Consider the following 19,789-nt stretch of genomic DNA (forward strand, 5'->3'; position numbering starts at 1 on the left):
AGCATTATATTTAATGCTAACAAGGTCCCCTCCTTTTGTGAAAGTCTCACTGGTCTTCGTGGCAATTAGTGACGACCCGTTTGTTTTCTCTCGAAACTGGCGAATTGTTTGTTTTAAGACGATCTTCTCGTCCTCCTGGTTAGCGCGTAGGTGGCGAAATAGCAGGTCTTCCCGGTCGTCAAATAATGGGCCGGGCCGGGCACGTTCGCGCAAACACACCTCGGAAATCTTTTTTCGAGTCGGACGTGACAAAAATCCCCGGGGTAGACGTCCTCAGGCCACGGGTAAAATAAATTCCGATGTCACCAACATCATCATCGCTATCATCCGGAGTCTTCGTCGGTTTATGATATTTTGGCTCTCACAATTTCAAGAAAAGACAAAAAAATAATTTTGTCGTCTATACCGAAGAATGAAGGATCCCAATCATATTCGAAACAATACAATATTAGAATGTGTGTGTGTGTGTGTGTGTGTGTGTGTGTGTGTGTGTGCGTGTGTGTGTGCGTGCGTGCGTGCGCACGCGCGCGCGTTAGAGAGTATTCAGAAATCGTGAAATGCGGTCTGGTGTGATGGAGTTTTCAGAAAAACATTTTCTTTATCGTGCCAACGTTTCGATCTTTATTGAGATCATCTTCAGGGCTCAAAGTGTTTGTCTTCTGTGTAATTGTGCCCTTCTTGCGTGTCGTGTCGAGAGTGCCACGAGAGTCAGAAGACAATCATTTTAAATTCACTTTTCCACATCCCAAATGTAATTGTAATATGTNAAAAACATTTTCTTTATCGTGCCAACGTTTCGATCTTTATTGAGATCATCTTCAGGGCTCAAAGTGTTTGTCTTCTGTGTAATTGTGCCATGCTTGCGTGCCGTGTTGCAACGTTGGCACGATAAAGAAAATATTTTTCTGAAACCTATATCACACCAGACCGCATCTCACGATTTCTGAATAATTATCGACTAACGGTCACTAATCACCACACACAAACAATCATAGTACGAAACAAAAGAAATAGTCAAAGGAAGTAAAGCAGAAACAAAGTGATCACTCTACAACGAAAAACTGTATTTAAACCTGTTCGTGATGACATGGTTAATTATTTCCTAATTCTTATTTTAATCCACCAGAATTAATGAATAGACAAAATTTTGCTCATAAAATGAAAAATTTGAAATTTTTGTAAAGAAACGATGAGATTTCCAAAGCAGACCAATTCGTGGATAATGATGGATTAGGAAGTGTCAGCTATTTAATTTGACATTGAAAAGTGAAATCATCAGATTTGTGAGAAGAAATTTTGTTGCAAATTGCAAATCGTGTGAAGAAGAAGCGACCCGGAAATGGTTCGTAACAATGAAAACGCCTACGGGCAGGCCAGTCAGCAAATCTGCAACAATTGAAAATACCAACATTTAAATTTGATTTGCAAGTTGAAATTGCAATTTGTTTCATTGAGAATTTTTTTTTTCACTGGCCTTAATTCAGGCGAACTTCTAGTGATTACGTTTATTTATTTATTAAATAACTCAATATAAAAGAATAAAGAAAATTTTGGTTTAATGGTTTTAATACAATATTTTTCTGAACTGTTCAGTCGAATGCAAGAAAGCATAGGCAATGAAGTAGGCTTAAAAATAAATATTTTCATTCTAAACAATGATAAAACTTTGAAATATTCTGTAACGCGGAGGCAGAATTTTAGGGTTTTTTTCAAAAACGAAAATGTTATTTTCTTTTTCTTATCATTATATTTCGAGTACGGACTTGTGTCGTAAAATATACGGACTTGAAAATAACAGACTATGATGCTATCGAATAATCGACCAAAAATGGCGAGAATGTGCGGATCCGGAAATAGCTCAAGAATGAAAATGTAAATAACTTCACTATTTTTCGTGGTCCGCTTGACCAATTAATATCAATCGATTAATTAAAGTTTTAAGTTGAGATAAAAAGTCAGTGCACGAGCGGGATTCAAACCCACGACCTTCGGCTAGATACGCCGCTGCTCTACCACTTGAGCTATCGTGATTTCGATCCCCTCGAGCACCAACTTCCCACCTCAACCACACCTTTTTGAATTTTCCCTCCTTTTTGCCAGTTTTCAAATGTCGTTTAATCGGATTGGATTCTCGGCGACAAATGAAATGGCCACAGAGATTTTTAGTGAAGTATACTTCATTTTAATTCATTAAATTCACTATTTTTCGTGGTCCGCTTGACCAATTAATATCAATCGATTAATTAAGGTTTTAAGTTGAGATAAAAAAGTCAGTGTTGGATTCGAACCCACGACCTTCGGCTTGATATGCCGCTGCTCTACCACTTGACCTTGAAGTCACGATAGCTCAAGTGGTAGAGTAGCTGCCTGCGTATCAAGCCGAAGGTCGTGGGTTCGAATCCCGCTCGTGGCACTGACTTTTTTATCTCAACTTAAAACCTTAATTAATTGAATGTAAATAACGTTAGACTCTAGGTCTTCATTATTTAACAATCCGAAAATTGTCACAATCACGAAATGAGATAGACAGATAGATGGAAAGAGAAAAAGAGAGAGAAAGAAAGTGATATATATATATATATACTGACTCACAAAGTCTTGGAAGGGTTTTCGGCTTCGCCGCATCCTCTAATACTTTCATCCAAAATGTGTAAGAAAGTCGAAGCCTTTAGGCGAGAGGTCGGGTGAATAGGAGGGTGCGGTACAGTTTCATGTCCTAAGTCCTTAAGTTTCCGCAGGATCGTTATTGGCACATGTGGCCTGGCGTTATCGTGAAGAAGAATCGGCCCTTACGGTTCACCAATGCTGGACAAAGACGTTGCAGTTTTCCGTGAATTTTGCCAATTTCTTGGCAATATTACTCTGTTGTGATAGTTTCACCGTGATTCAGCAATTATATCTATACAACCCCAGCACACCATCAAACAGTCGCCATAACTTTTTTGAGTCCAGATATAGGTTCGGGAAGTGTTTTGGAGCTTTATCCTTGTCCAACTGACCTGTACGCCTCCTATTATCGTAAAAAATCCATTTCTCATCGCACGTGATGATTCGATCTATAAATGGATCATTTTAGTGGCGCAACAGAAGAGACGTGCAAATTTCAAATGTCGATTTCTTTGGGCTTCGGTTAGTTGGTGCTGTACACACTTGTCGAGCTTCTTTACTTTACCAATTTGCTCCGGATGGTGAACAACGGTTGAGGGGTACACACTAAGCTTTTCCGCAAATTCGCGTGTTGGTCGTCCTCCACATCGGAACGCCTTCAGCGACCAACCCTGACTTCGAGATCGAAATCTCTGAAACCATTGCTGCACCTGCATTCCCTAATGCTTCCCTCCCCCAAACTGTATCGATGTTAAGCGCAGTTTGGGCAGCAATTCGTCCACATTTAAGTTCTTAAATCTAATTTTGCAGGTCCTCAATCTGAAAACATTCACAATAAACTAGAATTTTTTTATAGAAAAGATAGCAGTTAAAAGGATTTATTATAATCCATAAAATAGATTTGAGGATTTAGCTTTGTTTAGACGACAAACATGATCGAAAACAATTTTTTTTAAACCTGCATTAATTTTGCACCGATCCAATAGAAGAACTAAAACAAATTAAATTAAGTTACAAAGGTACACTTTTCTACTCGTTCCCTAGGAAATCTGAGGTATTCATTCTATCATTCAGCAAAATAAGCACACTTTTTTCGTTTATCTTGAAGACTTTCTTAAATATTTCTCATTGAATTTAATGATAGTCGTTAAACACGTAACGATATATTTCTGAAGACTTCTGAGACATCCTAATAAAGGATACAGGAAGTAGGCCAACTATGAAGCCCATCATTTATTATGCGCATAATTTATTTTCCTCTTTTCACGCTAATCAGCAGAATTTTGTTACTTGGTTGCCTTCCCTTATGCGAAAAAAAATTGTAGACACAACTAAAACTTTTTCCTCAGCGAACAGCTCCAGGACTTTCTCCCGGATGGGCCGACTACTTGACAAAAGAGGGGCGTAACAATATAAGTGCTTAGGCACTTTCAGCTCTTCATTTACGCCTCCTCAAAGCCAATTACCGTATTAATTTAATTCTCGAATTTCATTAAAGTTTGATAAGGTTTCTTTGAGAGACGGATGAAGCAATGCGTGATGAGATCAAGTCTTTTTACTTAAAATCCTGACGAGTATATGTAAAGAACAGCATTATATTTTTTGGCCATATTGGTTTGGAAATTCACACACAGATCGAAACAACGAGAAAAAGTGGACCAGGATGACCCAAAACCACCAAACTGAAAACAAAATTGCATAGAACAGGCCATAAGTTTTTTTGAACCTGGTGAATATGGTCACTTTCTTTGACAATTTTGTTGTAAATTGTGGTACTTCCACGTCTTGATTTTTCACAGTCGGTCCAACGAGAATTTATCAAATGTATTTAGAGATTAAAATGACCGGAAACGTCGAGTTCATCCCGCAAATTTCCATAAGAAAACTCAAAAATATAAAGTTTCTAAATAGTAATACTAATTAGTTTCTTATTCTTTTGACAAGCATTTGTGGCAGTTTTAGGTTGCAAAATTAAGGTGATTAATATATTCTCCTTTTTCGTCAAAAAACTTTTGAAAAAAAATTTTCTTACAAGTAATTAACGTTTTTAGTTGAGATAAAAAGTCAATGGCACGAGCAGGATTCGAACCCACGATCTTCGGCTAGATACGCCGCTCGATCCACTCGGACATCAACTTCCTATCTCAACCCCACCTTTTGAATTTTCCCTCCTTTTTGCCATTTTTTTTTTTTGGGGGGGGGGTTCGAATCCCGCTCGTGTCATTGACTGTTTTATCTCAACTAAAAACCTTAATTAATTGTATTATATTAATTGGTCAAGCGGACCACGAAATTAGTAATTTTTGAATTTTTCTTACAAGTTTTATATGCCTTTCAAAGCTTTTTGTTTATTAAATACTAAGTTGTTTTTTAAGATTATTGAATAAATAAAAATACATACATTTTTTGTGTAAAAATACAAATTTTCATTGAGACTTTATTTTCTAATTTTATAGTTGTTTTTTTTTAATTTTTTTACGAGGGTTCGCAACAGCAGAGGTCATATAAACCCTCAAGGCGCCGGTGTTTTTGAAAAAAAGCCCATTTGCAAGTATGTCGGGTTCGAATGGAGGGCCGCTGGATTCGAACCTGCGACCTTTACCTTACAGTGATGAGCGCCGTGTCAACGCCTAAACCGTTGCGGCCACCGATAGTTTGTTGTTAAAGTTGCTAAGTGGGGGCGTCGATGGCCACAACGGTTTAGGCGTTGACACGGCGCTCATCACTGTAAAGGTCCCGGGTTCGAATCCCGCGGCCCTGCATTCGAACCCAACATACTTATAGATATTTTTTTTTTTTTTCAAAAACACCGGCACCCCGAGTGTTGATATAACCTCTGCTGTTGCGAACCCTCGTAAAAAAAGTTGCTAAATAGTGCCCTGCGTTGTTAAGGTAGGAGTGTCCTGCTTATGGATTACTTAAAATTTTAACTGTATATTCACATTTTTTAAGTGATTTGCCATTACTTGTTTATATTATAATTGAATTTATTGAATAATCGTCTGACAAACTAGGAGAAGTGAAGCACTCATTAGGCTGTAGGTGGAAATGTCTTAAAATGATTAGCCTTGCTCACTGAGTCGTTGGGTCATTTTGGAAATACTTTAAAATTAATTTATCCTATTCTTCTTCTCAGAGATCAATTACTGCTGATATCATTGTAGAGATTTTTTTAATAGATATTTTTGCTCCGTGAGCTTTAATACCTGTAAATTGGGCCCACCTATTTTTAACTGCTCTTGTGGAAATTATGGAGATGCGATATTTTTGCTTCAGGGGATGCAAATTAGCATGAATCAAGTCCTTTCTCGGCATAGAGTCATTATTACATAATTGGTCTATTTGTAATAGGGAAAACACATACGTTAAATTACACCACATGTTTATTCAAAATATTAGGTACATCTCTAAATTTCAAGTATCCTCTTTTTGATCTCCAAATTTGTCGTATATCGGACACTGTTCACGTTCATAACATAATGTTCATAGCGTGCATCTTATCACTGTTTGTCGTGACTGAGGTCTTGGCAGACGAAAAGATAGTCGGAGGAAGGGAAGTGAAGCCTGGCGAAATGCCGTACATGATTTTCATCGCGGATTTTACAAACGGCGGCTCGGGAAGCGGTGCGTTGGTCACTCCTTGGAGGGTGACAACCGCGGCTCACGTCCTCCAGGTCAAGTTTTCTACAGAAACCGGGAAACTGTACGGAGGAGTGGTGAAAGTGAAAAATGCGGAAGATCCCCATATGCAGTCAAGAAAAATCCAAAGCGTCGTTTTCCACCCGAAAGCGAAAATATCGAAAGATCCGCCCACAGAAATGCACATTTACGACGTGGCGTGTGCGGTGACCGATTCGCCTTTCACGCTTACAAGCACTGTGAAAGTGCTTGAATTTCCGTCGAAGGAACCCGCCGCTTTTCGCGAGGCCTGGGATGTGGTTCAAAAGGATAAGAAACGATGCCTGGGCGCCGGCTGGGGCTTTCAGAAAAACGCGGAGGGAAATCTGGTCAGTAGTATGGATTTGAAAGTTATTACCGTCATACTGCTCAACGAAAGGGAATGCTTAAGATTCGCTGGCAAAGAGTGGTACGACAACGGTGTAAGGTGCGCTATTTCCAAGGAACGGGAGACGTCAATTTGCATGGGAGATTTTGGCGGTCCTCTCGTCTGCGATGGCTTGGGTTACGCTATTGTCATCGGAAACATGAGCGGCGTCCCGGTTTTTCCAGGTTATGACCCCACGATTTGCAGCGGAGTCGGCGTTTGGTACGGCTATCGCCTCTACGAAGACTTGTTCGAGATTCTATCATTAAACGATTCAAGCAATTCTCAATATCCGCCCAATCTATTTTTTCTCACCCTCTCTCTGGCTAGCATCAGATTTCTGCTCATACTTCAACAAACCTAAACCCTTAACTATCAAAGAACGATAAATACTGAATGTTCGAAATAGATGTTTAAGAAAAACCAATGGTAGCTTTATCATCACAAAATCTTCATAACTCATATTAAGGTAGCATATCAGGACATCTTGATCTGACAGAAATATTTTATTTCTATTGTTCTTATCAAGTAACATCCCATGGTGCTTAAACTTCCAACGCACCTCTTTATATTTATTACAAAATTACCCAACGAAAATCATTCAAATGGCCGAACTGTTGAACATGGTCTTCATTTATAAACAGAAGTTTTAAGTTTCGAATAAAATCCACCGCATATTGGAACTAGACTTTAAAAGAAAGAAAAAAATTCAAGTGAGTCTAAATGTACTTTATGTGGAAACTCTCCTTCCAGATGTGTATTCATAATATTTGCATACGGATAATTTGATAAAATTATTGCGCTTGACCTAAATTTTAAATTTTGTCAAAATCTACAATGACAAATACGCCACGCCAGAAAATCAATGCTTTTTAAAAAAATCCACCACAAGTCGGCTTTTTGAGTTTGGAATGATAGCTCTGCAGTTTGGTGTTTTTTGACTATTCTGGTCCGTTTATTCTTTCTAATTTGGTCTTCTTACGCGTATCGGCAATGATCGGTCTTCTATGTTCACCCAGACGAGAACAAATATGAACGATAATGTTTTTCTTTAAATAAAAAACATGACGGTGACCAGAAAGAAACTGGATAATTCAAGAATAGTCAGTTGAAAACATCCACACGAAATTTTTGACAAGTTCTAAACAGTGTTATCAATAGGTCGTTTCCGCTAAGCCTGGTTTGCTTATCCAAGAATAAGGATTGCTTATTTTTATTACGCTGAACATAGCAAAATGCTTAAATATGCCTGGCATACTTAAAGATGAAAGTAGCAGTTTTTTTTTAAATTTTGTTATTTCGAGCCATCTTGGCCTGGCGAATTGCTTCGAGCTGAAATTTGGCACAGACCGAAAAGTGGCGAGATGTCAAATTGGTGTAAAATGTCTGGGTTTGACTTACCTTACACTGCTTATTTCATTGGCCAAATAACTATAAACCCACCACTGAATATGGGCTAACTGTTGACAAAGCAAAGAAGGGAGTATAGAAATTTTTTATTTGGTTCGTTTTGATCATCCATCAACTTTGGCATTCCTGACGCTTTTCGCATGAATCGATATAAATCAAATATAAAGCAAAAAATTGCAAGATGCTAAAATGTTCCTAAATAAATGGGCTAGTCTTGCCTCACTCTGCGTAAATACGCAAAAAGGAAATCAAAGTAAATCCTTGGCATAGTATAAAACCACGAATGTATACGGTGAAATGCTTAAATTCCCTGACATACCAAAGAAGGAAGGATGCCAGTTTTTGTATTTTGGTTATTTTGACCCTTCTTGATGAATTTTAGCTTTTAGCAAGAATCAATTGAAATCAGTAACACAAACCCAACAAAGGCGAGTGCTAGGATCCTAAATGGGCTAGTCTTGCCTCACTGCGTAAATACGCCAAAAGGAAATCACCAAAGTAATTCTTTGGCATTGTATAAAACGACCAATGTTTATGGTGAAATGTTTAAATTTCTCTGACATACCAAAGAAGGAAGGATGCCTGTTTTTAGTATTTTGGTTGGTTTTCCTCTTCCTGGTTTGAACTTTGGTATACATTGAAGAATTTTAGCTTTTAGCAAGAGTCAATTGAAATCAGTAGCACAAACCAAACAACGGCGAGTGCTAAGATCCTAAATGGGCTAGCCTTGCCTCACTCTGCGTAAATACGCAAAAAGGAAATCAAAGTAAATCCTTGGCATAGTATAAAACCACGAATGTATACGGTGAAATGCTTAAATTCCCTGACATACCAAAGAAGGAAGGATGCCAGTTTTTGTATTTTGGTTATTTTGACCCTTCTTGGTCTGAACTTTGGTATACATTGATGAATTTTAGCTTTTAGCAAGAATCAATTGAAATCAGTAGCACAAACCCAACAAAGGCGAGTGCTAGGATCCTAAATGGGCTAGTCTTGCCTCACTGCGTAAATACGCCAAAAGGAAATCACCAAAGTAATTCTTTGGCATTGTATAAAACGACCAATGTTTATGGTGAAATGCTTAAATTTCTCTGACATACCAAAGAAGGAAGGATGCCAGTATTTATGATTTTGGTTATTTTGACTCTTCCTGGTCTGAACTTTGGTATACCTGAAGAATTTTAGCTTTTCGCATGAATCGATAGAAATCAGTGGCATAAAGCAAACAATGGCAAGGTGCTAAAATGGTCCTAAATAATGGGCTAGTCTTGCCTCGCTCTGCTTATTTCCTTAACCACTGAACCTGGCGAAATATTTAAATTCATCTGACGCACCAAACAAAGGAGAAGAGAAGCGTATTGCAGGTTGATAGTTTTATGCTGGTCTTGTCTTTCGCTTTAGCTTGTGATTTTATCTTTTCACTGAAAATTTGACAGAAATGAGCGACATAAAGCCGATAATGGTTAGGTGCCTTATGGTACAACATATCAGTGCTTGTCTTGTCTCTCTCTGCTCATTTCCTTTCACATAACCCCACCACCGAACAGCTAACTGCTAAAATTCGCCATACATAGGAAAGATGAGATTATAGGGAAGTATAGCAGTGTTTTAGGAGTTTAGATATTTTGGATGAACCTATTCTGATCTTTGGTAAAAGTAAGTGACACTGATTTCCGTCAATTCTAGCCAAACGCTCAAATTCGTCCGACATATCAAAGTAGGGGGATTGTAGTATTGATTATTGTTGGTAGTTGGATACTTTGGATCATGTTGTCTAATTTTTGGTATGCCTGGAGAATTTTAACTTTTTTCCTAATCAATGAAACAAACCTAACAATGAGGAAATGACAAAATGTTTTGATCTCTCCTCGCTCTGCTTATAATCCTGACCGACAAAAGTTGGGGAAATGACGAACAGGCCATGCCAAAAAACATTGCGAAAGCTTCTCAGTTTCTCCATCATCTTCTGTCTCTGCTTTTACGACTCAGATCAATTAGTACAAAATGCAAAAATTCTGAATACAAAAAAACAAGTACGAGTTCCGCATCAAGAAACCCTACTGTTAGTTTTACGGCCTGATGATCATGGCGCTCATTAACAACTCATAAAAGAGTATTGTAATATTTTATCATATGATTTTGATTTGTTAGATATTTCTAATTATCCTGGCCTGCTACCCTCGCTGTCCTTTTGGTGCGTTTCGGGATCGGCTATAAGTAGGGAGAGGCGTACAAACCCAACACTGAATATGGCCGAAACACACCTGACGGACTTAAACATCAAAAATAGGAAAATATCGGGATGGTCCGTGGTAGATATTTACATACGTTTTTTAAATTATATCAATGTTTACTAAATCGGAAAAAATAATCCACGGGGATAACCGGTCTTTACTATAAACCATTCAATTGAGCAGATTAATCCTATCATCTCACCAACTGATTAACATAATTTATTAGGATTATTGAACAATTAGGCGTACTTGAATTATCAAAACAAAGAATCTGGTGTGTAACACGCCCTAGTGTTTTTTAATTTTAATGAATGAAGGACCGTTCGAAACGGAATTTTACGTAGGTGTGATTTTCGATCCTTTAGATGAGATAAAACCTAAAAGCAATAACGAGGTTTAAAATATTGCATTTTTTATTTAAGTAGTGTGGATATGGTCGAAAAATAGGCAGTGGTTTTTACTCAGTAAATTTCTCAGAAGCGGGTTTTCAACGTGTCATGGAAAATTGCGCTGAACATAGCACCATCATGAAAGGGTGTACAAGGAGGAGAAAAAATGCCGATAAGGCCGCTAATTATCCAATTGCTCCTTCTGACGAATTCCGGGCAATTAGCCGTTCCAGGGACCGAGGGACGGCCTCGGCGGAGTTCTATCCCTCCAGGACGAGAAGCGTTCAATTAACTCCGATCCTTCGCGTGATGCGCATTCTTTCGGAAACCACTTCCCAGGCAGGTGGAGGACGGGGCCATCTGCCAACAAAAATCGGTACACGCCGGGTACACGAAACAATGCGTGGGCCGTCGAGCCCGAGGGGGCGAACCGAACTTTCCGTCTTTCCAGGCCTTTAGGGGCGCCTTATACAAAGTTTATCCTTTCCGTGATAAACAACAAAAAGGTAAATAATAAAAACCAACATGATCACATTTCACCTACCATGTCCTGATGCCAAAACGATTGGCAGAAAAACAAAAAGTAATGGAATTTTAAAAATATTCACTAATTTTTATAAATATTGTAAAAAGTGCAATGAGAGAAACACCAAGGATACATTTTCGCTCTTGACCTATTCTAAATAGAAAACAAATCGCTTTTTGTACTCCTTTTCTGAGTTTGATATTACGTCTGGAATGAATCATTGGATCATTGTTCTCGATCTTGTTTTGAATATTACAAGTTTTTTCACTCACGAACACTCTGGATTCTCGAAGAATAAAGCAAATTGTTACTTCCAAGCTTTCGATCTATTTAAGGTCATCATCAGGGAAAACAATCTTAAATATGTCTACAAATTGACATATTTAAGTTTTTTTACAGGCGAACCCAAATTTCCTTGAAGACCGACTCAGTCCTGTTTAAAACTTGCTGACATATTACATACATAACTACATGTTTAAATATTAAAAGTACTATTTCTATACTATCTACATCTATATATACTATCTCCATATATACTACTATCTCTGTACTATTTATCTTCTATGCAACTGTATGCCATTTTTGTGCTATTGGAGATAAATGTCGTAAAGTCGCCATGCTTTCTGCATTTCGGAAGGAACCACCTCCGGGATTCTTTGTTCTGTTTATGGGCTGAAGGTCTTTAGGTTATGAAAAAATAGCCATGACGTTTGTGCCCTTATGAAGTTTTTATTTTCAGAATTAGAAGTATCGACCACTTTTCCACTCTCGATCAAGGTATGGTCTTGAATAATAAAGAAAATTCAGTCGTCACTGCCATGTTTCGATCTATTTACGGTCATCATCAGGGGAAAACAATCTTGAATATATCTACAAATTGACGTATTTAATTTTTTTTAAATTACCTTGAAGACCGACTCGGTCTGTTTGAAGCTTGCTGACATGTCTTAATATTAAAAGAACTATGTCTTCTATGCAATTGTATGCACTTTTTATGTTGGAGATAAATGACGGAAAGACGCCATGCATTCTGCATTTTAGAAAGACCCTCCTCATGGATTTACAATTGGCTAATTTTCTATGTAGAAACATTAATTTTTTGAACTGATTATGGGCTGAAGTTCCATAAGTTTGTATAACATGACAAATGGCCCTGACGTTTGTCAACTTATGAAGTTTTTCTTTGCAGAATTAGAAGTATGACCACTTTTTCACTCTCGATCAAGGTATAGTCTTGAATAATAAAGAAAATTCCGTTGTTACTGCCAAGTTTCGATCTATTTAACGCCATCATCAGGGGAAAACAATTTTAAATATTAAATTCACTAATTTCGTGATCCGCTTGACCAATTAATATATTACAATTAATTAAGGTTTTTAGTTGAGATAAAAAAGTCAGTGTCACGAGCGGGATTCGAACCCACGACCTTATTCTACCACTTGAGCTATCGTGACCTCGATCCACTCGGACACCAACTTCCCATCTCAACCTCACCTTTTGAATTTTCCCTCCTTGAGGTTGAGATGGGAAGTTGATGTCCGAGTGGATCGAGGTCACGAAAGCTCAAGTGGGAGAGCAGCGGCATATCTAGCCGAAGATCGTGGGTTCGAATCCCCCTCGTGCCGTTGACGTTTTTATTTCAACTAAAAACCTTAATTAATTGTAATAATCTTAAATATGTTCAATTATTGAGATATTTAAGGTTTTTAAATGCAATCTCAAATTTCCTTGAAGACTGGGCACTGACCTGTTTGAAACTTGCTTACATGTTTATATGTTTTAATATTAAAAGTACTATATCTGTCTTCTAGGCAATTGTATGCAATTTGTATGTTGCTGGAGATAAATGACGGAATGACGCCATGCGTTTTTTTTTAGAAGGCCCCACCTCGGGGAATTATAACTGGCTAATTTTCCATATAGAAACATTAATTCTTTGAACTGCTTTTGCGCTCAAGTTCCATAAGCTTGTATAATATGACTCAAATGGCCATGACGTTTATCACCTTATGAAGTTTTCGTTTGCAGAATTAGAAGAATCGACCACTTTTTCACTCTTGATCAAGGTATGGTCTTGAATAATAAAGAAAATTCAGTCGTCACTGCCAAGCTTTCGATCTATTTAAGGTCACCATCAAGGAAAACAATCTTAAATATGTTGTGATTAGTGGCCGTTAATCGATAATTATTCAGATATCGTGAGATGCGGTCTGGTGTGATGTAGGTTTCAGAAAATCATTTTCTTTATCGGGCCAACGTTTCGATCTTTATTGAGATCATCTTCAGGGCCTGGGATTTACAAACATTGTTTACATATAACAATTACATGTTGGATGTGGAAAAGTGAATTTATCCAATGCAAAATATATTTTTTTTTATTCAATCAAAGTATTTCTACTCACTCAAAGTGTTTGTCTTCTGTGTACAGACATTTTTGTATATTTTTGTATATAATGTCTTTTCTATACCAACTTCCTTCCCCACCGCTTCAAAATCCAACGTATATAAACATAAAACAGCAAAATCTCATTGGCACTCTCAACACGTCACGCAAGAATGGCACAATTACACAGAAGACAAACACTTTGAGTAAGTAGAAATAATTTGATTGAATATAAAAAATTTATTTTGCATTGTATAAATTCACTTTTCTACATCCTAAATGTATTTGTTAAATGTAAACAATGTTTGTAAATCCCAGACCCTGAAGATGATCTCAATAAAGATCGAAACGTTGGGACGATAAAGAAAATGTTTTTCTGAAACCTACATCACACCAGACCGCATCTCACGATTTCTGAATAATCTTAAATAAGTTCAATTATTGAGATATTTAATTTTTTTAAAGGCAATTTCAATTTTCCTTGAAGACTGGACACTGTACTGTTTGAAACTTGCTTACATGTTTATATGTTTTAATATTAAACGTACTATATCTTTCTTCTATGCGATTTATGCACTTTTATGTGGTTGGAGGTAAATGTCGCCATGCGTTCTGCATTTTAGCATTTTGTTCTACATACCCACCTCGCGGATTTACAATTGGCTAATTTTCTATACAGAAACGTTAATTCTTTGGTCTGTTTTTGGGCTGAAGGTCCATAAACTTGTATAATATGACTTAAAATGGCCATGACGTTTGTCACCTTACGAAGTTTTTGTTTGCAGAATTAGAAGTATCGACCACCCTGTGATTCAAGTTTTAGTCTTGAAGAATAAAGCAAATTCAGTTGTTACTGCCACTACCAGGCGATTTTCTATCTTTTGAATATGTAAAGTATTCTTTAAAATAACATATTAAAAATATATTTATTTAATTAATTGCACTAGTTTTGACAAAAATTGTTATCTCATTATAAAAAGCCTAATGGGGACGCGAGGAATTTGCAATACAGCAGTTGATAAACACAAGCTTGAAAATTTGCAAGGTTGACAACTGCGGGTGATAAAAAAATATTTTTTAAACCTTCTAGCCATGATCTACTGTGTTAGCTACTTTCATTAAAAATTCAAACAAATAATTACGACCCTTTAAAAGTATTTTTCTTCTGTTGCATAGTTAAAGCAATGAAGACCTTCTATTACTCACAGTAACTTTCGCAAGAGCAGTCAATAAAATCAAACCCGAACAGACAAACGGACCAAATTTGGATGGTTGCGTTGACCGTGGTACTGTTGATACTTTATCTGGTGAGTCGTTCACGTTTATCTTTGCGTTTTGGCCTTCATGTCGATACCAATTAATAGACTATAATAATAGAAACAGACCGATCTATGAATCAGTACAATTTTAATCATAATTTTTTACGAATCTGCATCAAAAGTTCATTTTATTAACCGCTTTGTTACAACGGAATAAAGCGACGGTTCAACAAGTATTTTACACAGGGAAAATTGTAAAAAAAAAAGTTCAATGTGTTGCCTCGACCTGTTTATATCCCCGACGTCGCTCTTGATACGATATTGCTTGGTTAGAACTAGACAAAGTTGAATATAAAAATTTATAAAGGATTGCTAATACTATAAAAACTCAAGAAAATTCATTTTTCTTTAAAAAAAATTAAAAGAGAAATTTTATTAAAGTTTATTTTTCAAGCATATGGACAATTCATTAGAGTTCGTTGTCCGATTGACCGAATTTCAATTAATTAATCGGAGTTGATGTTGATTTCCTTTTTGGAACATTCGAAAATTCGTTCTTTTCTCATACAAATTATTCTCCTTATATTTTTTATATTTTAATTTATTGTTTTTTTGCCGTTAAATGAATAATTTAAAGAAAACAGTTAGTATTTTGGTGGGCGGTATGTTGCATCATTGTCCTTATTATTCAACTTACTGATATTTATCATCTTTTCTGTATCCTTTCAATTAATTATTCTTTCTATGTACGGTCGTGGTTGAGATAAAAAAGTCAGTGTCACGAGTGGGATTCGAACCCACGATTTTCGGCTAGATACGCCGCTGCTCTACCAGTTGAGCTATCGTGACTTCGATCCACTCGGTCACTAACTTCTCACCTCAACCCCATCTTCCAAATTTTCCCTTCTTTTTACCAGTTTTATCTCAACTCTTCTGCCGAGGGTCGTGGGTTCGAATCCCGCTCGTGACACTGACTTTTTACCTCAACCAATGCTTTATGAAAAGATTAATTAATTGAAAAACATACGGACAATTTAAGCTCTGACGATCAGTGTTTTATTTCAATCCGAATACAACTTTCGAATCTTCGGAAGGGTTCGGACAGCCATTTATCATAGGAAACATTCTTCTCAGCGGTTAATCTTAAAGAATTATAGATCATAGGTGTAACCGTGAAATTGACTTTTATCACCCCTGGGCCAGTTTGTCTTTGCTGTTTGCCTTTAATAAGATGGTTCATTTTTTATTCAATTAGATGTAGCTTCATGCTTCAAGATTTTCTAAAACGAGCTTTGACGTTCCAACTTTTCAAAACTATTCTTGTTCTTTTTGTGAAAAAACTAGACCGTGGTTATAACGATCGGTCAATGGTTCAACTTGTCGAAATCGTGTTTATTTAACGAGAAAGGTCTTTAGGGAGATTTTTTCCAGAACCTTTAAAATTTCAGCTCGATTAGCCGAGTTCGCTTAAAGCGTTACTGACCGATTGTCAACGGAGGGAAGGGCAAGGAACCTCGCTGTCCTTGGAAGGATGTCTCGCTGATCCTTTATCCTGGCTTTTCTCCCTGAATCTATATTGGACCGCACGTTCCTTGAACTCACAATAAACCCAATCTTTTGCATGGGGGTTTAAACCACAAAAAAATCCTTAAAAAGAAAAATAGTGAAGAGAAGGTCGATTAAATATGAACGCAGAAAAAATTAATCAAAAAGAGTAGCTTATTTATCTTCTGCTAACACCTTGTACACACATATTTGCTGACTGAAACAAATAACTGATTATTTGGTAATAATATTTATTATAAAAATGAGTGTTATAAATTTTTGTGAGATTGTAAAAACAAGCTTGACGTGATTTGACTACAATAGAAACTTATTTTTTAAGGATTAAATTCAAAAATTGATGATAGCTGGGTTAAAGAAAAACAATCTTGTAAGAAAGGAGATTGATTTGTAGAAGTGAAAGTTTCACCGATAGCTTCCAAAAACAACGGCGTGGTTTCCATTTTCTTTTGGTAAATTTTCCTTGCGACATCGCCCTCTGTCCGGCGAAACGGTTTCGCTTTGCTTTCACTTTGGCCGATTTTCACCTTCGATTGGGGCCGGCTTGTAAATCCGATTCACAAATGTGAAAAGTAGCGTAAGAAGAGCAAGAGTTATGCAAGAGAAAAAAGAACCTTGGGTGCGCCGCGGCACCCAGTTCACCTTGCGCCCTCCTGAGAGAAGCGGTCCGTTAAAGGCATGACGTTTAGACTCCTGCCCGTGATGTCCATTTAAGTCCAGTCGTCCAATTGGTTGGCCAATTCGCGATTTAGAATGATCCCAATCTGATGTTGGGCAACGTTAAAAAAAAAAACAAAAAAAAAACGACGGAATATTTATTATGATCTACTCACTCTACCAAATGTGCAAACATCTTCAGCTTATTGGTCAAATATCAACAATGACAAGAAAAACCGACTTGTTTTCACTTAGTTATCTTGATATATAAACATCACAAGATTGGTTTATGATCTGTCGTATTTTTTTACAACCAGTTGAATGGGAATTTTTCCACATTATTTGAATATTTCTGTTTAAATTATATTCTTGTACACATTTCCTTTGGAGTAATGTCAGTAGTTGATAGCACAAGCGTTGAAGGTTTTGCCGAATCACCAACAAAATGTAATAGTCACTAATGTCATGATGCTCTAAGATAATCTGACGCAGTGCCATCATCATTCTCATAATGGTCTAACAGTTTACCAGTTTCAGAAAATCGGTTGAATCCTGTTTAAAGTACCTGACTTACCTTTGAGATACACACTTGCATTCATCCAACAATTTTTTATATATCTATTTATTTGTGTGTATTTGTATTTATACCTGTCTAGCAATTCTTCTTAATATTAATCAGTATTTTGTGTACATCTATCCGTTTTTATTTACCCATATTCCCAATGACCCAAAGACCCAATCGTATCTCTTGTTGAAATATCCTCTATAAATCCATCCGTTTTTCTTCCTACTGTATGACACTTCCAACCATCTTATTTTCTGTTTAAATCTGCATTTCTTTGATGTATATTATACTTTATCCAACCTATTGTAGTAAAATCATTTATATTTTTTAATTTTTATCAATATATTTTTGTATGGATCCTCTATACATCCATCATCTATCACATCTCGAACAGTTCTATGCATACATCCATTATATTTTGTGGTCCGATTGACCAAATAACTTCATTAAATTAATTATTCTTTTTATGTAAGGTATTGGTTGAGATAAAAAAGTCAGCGTCACGAGCGGGATTCGAACCCACGACCTTCGGCTCAGTACTGGATAATCATTTATCCCTATATCCATCCATTTATATAATCAATAGAAGTATTTATATATCATTATTCTGTCTTACGATTAATTGAGGTTTTTAGTTGAGATAAAAAAGTCAATGGCACGAGCGGGATTCGAACCCACGATCTTCGGCTTGATACGCCGCTGCTCTACCACTTGAGCTATCGTGACTTCGATCCACTCGGACACCAACTCCCCATCTCAACTCCACCTTTCGAACATTCTTTCCTTCTAAATATTTATTTACTTTGCCGTACATCAATATATCCGTGTCTACCTATTTACCTCTCCTTTTATTTATTTATACCTCTGTAGCAAATCTGTCCACAGAATTTAACCATCAATTTTACTTTTCTATATTCTTCTATCTGTAATATCTTCCTATTTTTCTGTAAATATATTTTTCTAACTATCCATATATCTTTACTATCTGTCCATATATCCATTTATTAATCAATCTATTTTATCCTCAATAGATGTCAATCAACATTTATAAATCAATAGATGAATTTATGTATCATTAACGTATTTTTTGGTCTATTTATCATCTATATATATTTTCGTTACCATTTATTTGTAGTCCACATATTTATCTATACAATAATATATTTTTCCTTCTACAAATTAATATTTTTACCTGTCTAAAAATGTATATGACTTTCTATATTTGCTTATTACAAACATATATTCATTTATCAAATCGATCATTTTTTCCTATCTAACCTTTAATCATTTATCCCGATATCCATCCATTTATATAATCAATAGAAGTATTTATATATCATTATTCTGTCTTACGATTAATTAAGGTTTTTAGTTGAGATAAAAAATTCAATGGCACGAGCGGGATTTGAACCCACGATCTTCGGCTTGATACGCCGCTGCTCTACCACTTAAGCTATCGTGACCTCGATCCACTCGGACAGCAACTTCCCATCTCAACCGCACCTTTTGAATTTTCCCTCCTTTTTGCCATTTGTCGTGGGTTCGAATCCCGATCGTGCCATTGACTTTTTTATCTCAACTAAAAACCTTAATTAATTGTAATATATTAATTGGTCAAGCGGACCACGAATTTAGTGAATTTAATTATTCTGTCTGTTTTTATTACCAACTTGTATTAATCTTTTTGCTCAAGGCATTTTTCAATAGGATCAATTTTCCACAGTTTTTTGAAACACACCTTTTTAAAATAACCTAATATCGACAGAATTTTTAATATTGACTTTTTCTATAATTAATTTTCTATTTACAATGCAATATGTCTCGGATAATTTATTCTGTACATTTCTAAGTTAATTAAGTGACAAGAAACACGACAACCAACTCCTCCTCTATGGTGTTCCCAACGAAAAAATACGATTTGAGTTATATTTTTCACGATTACATGACTCGGTTAAAATCGTGGTTATGTTTGTTATTCACGCTTCGTTAAATGTAAATGTTTAATTTTTTTCGTTTTTTGTTTCAGCCATCTCGATGCATTTTATATTCTTGGCGGCTTTCTTCTGGCTCAACACGATGTGCTTCAACATCTGGTGGACTTTCAGGTAATTCGCAAAGCTATTTTCTTCTCTTGGAGGGTTAACAAATTG

The 19,789-nt window shown here is 36.4% G+C and overlaps 1 protein-coding gene across 1 annotated transcript in view; it reads left to right on the forward strand.

Moving 5' to 3' along the window:
* The window catches only part of LOC106664904 (probable G-protein coupled receptor Mth-like 1), a 101,581-nt gene that overhangs the window by 29,561 nt on the left and 52,231 nt on the right, over nt 1–19,789 (forward strand). Inside the window, exon 2 of the mRNA XM_014390976.2 lies at nt 19,666–19,744. Within this exon, the coding sequence (XP_014246462.1) occupies nt 19,666–19,744 (79 nt within the window). The remainder of the gene's footprint in view (nt 1–19,665; nt 19,745–19,789) is intronic.

Source organism: Cimex lectularius, unplaced genomic scaffold, assembly GCF_000648675.2.
Source record: "Cimex lectularius strain Harlan isolate CLEC.00 unplaced genomic scaffold, Clec_2.1 scaffold52, whole genome shotgun sequence".
Lineage (NCBI taxonomy): Eukaryota > Metazoa > Arthropoda > Insecta > Hemiptera > Cimicidae > Cimex > Cimex lectularius.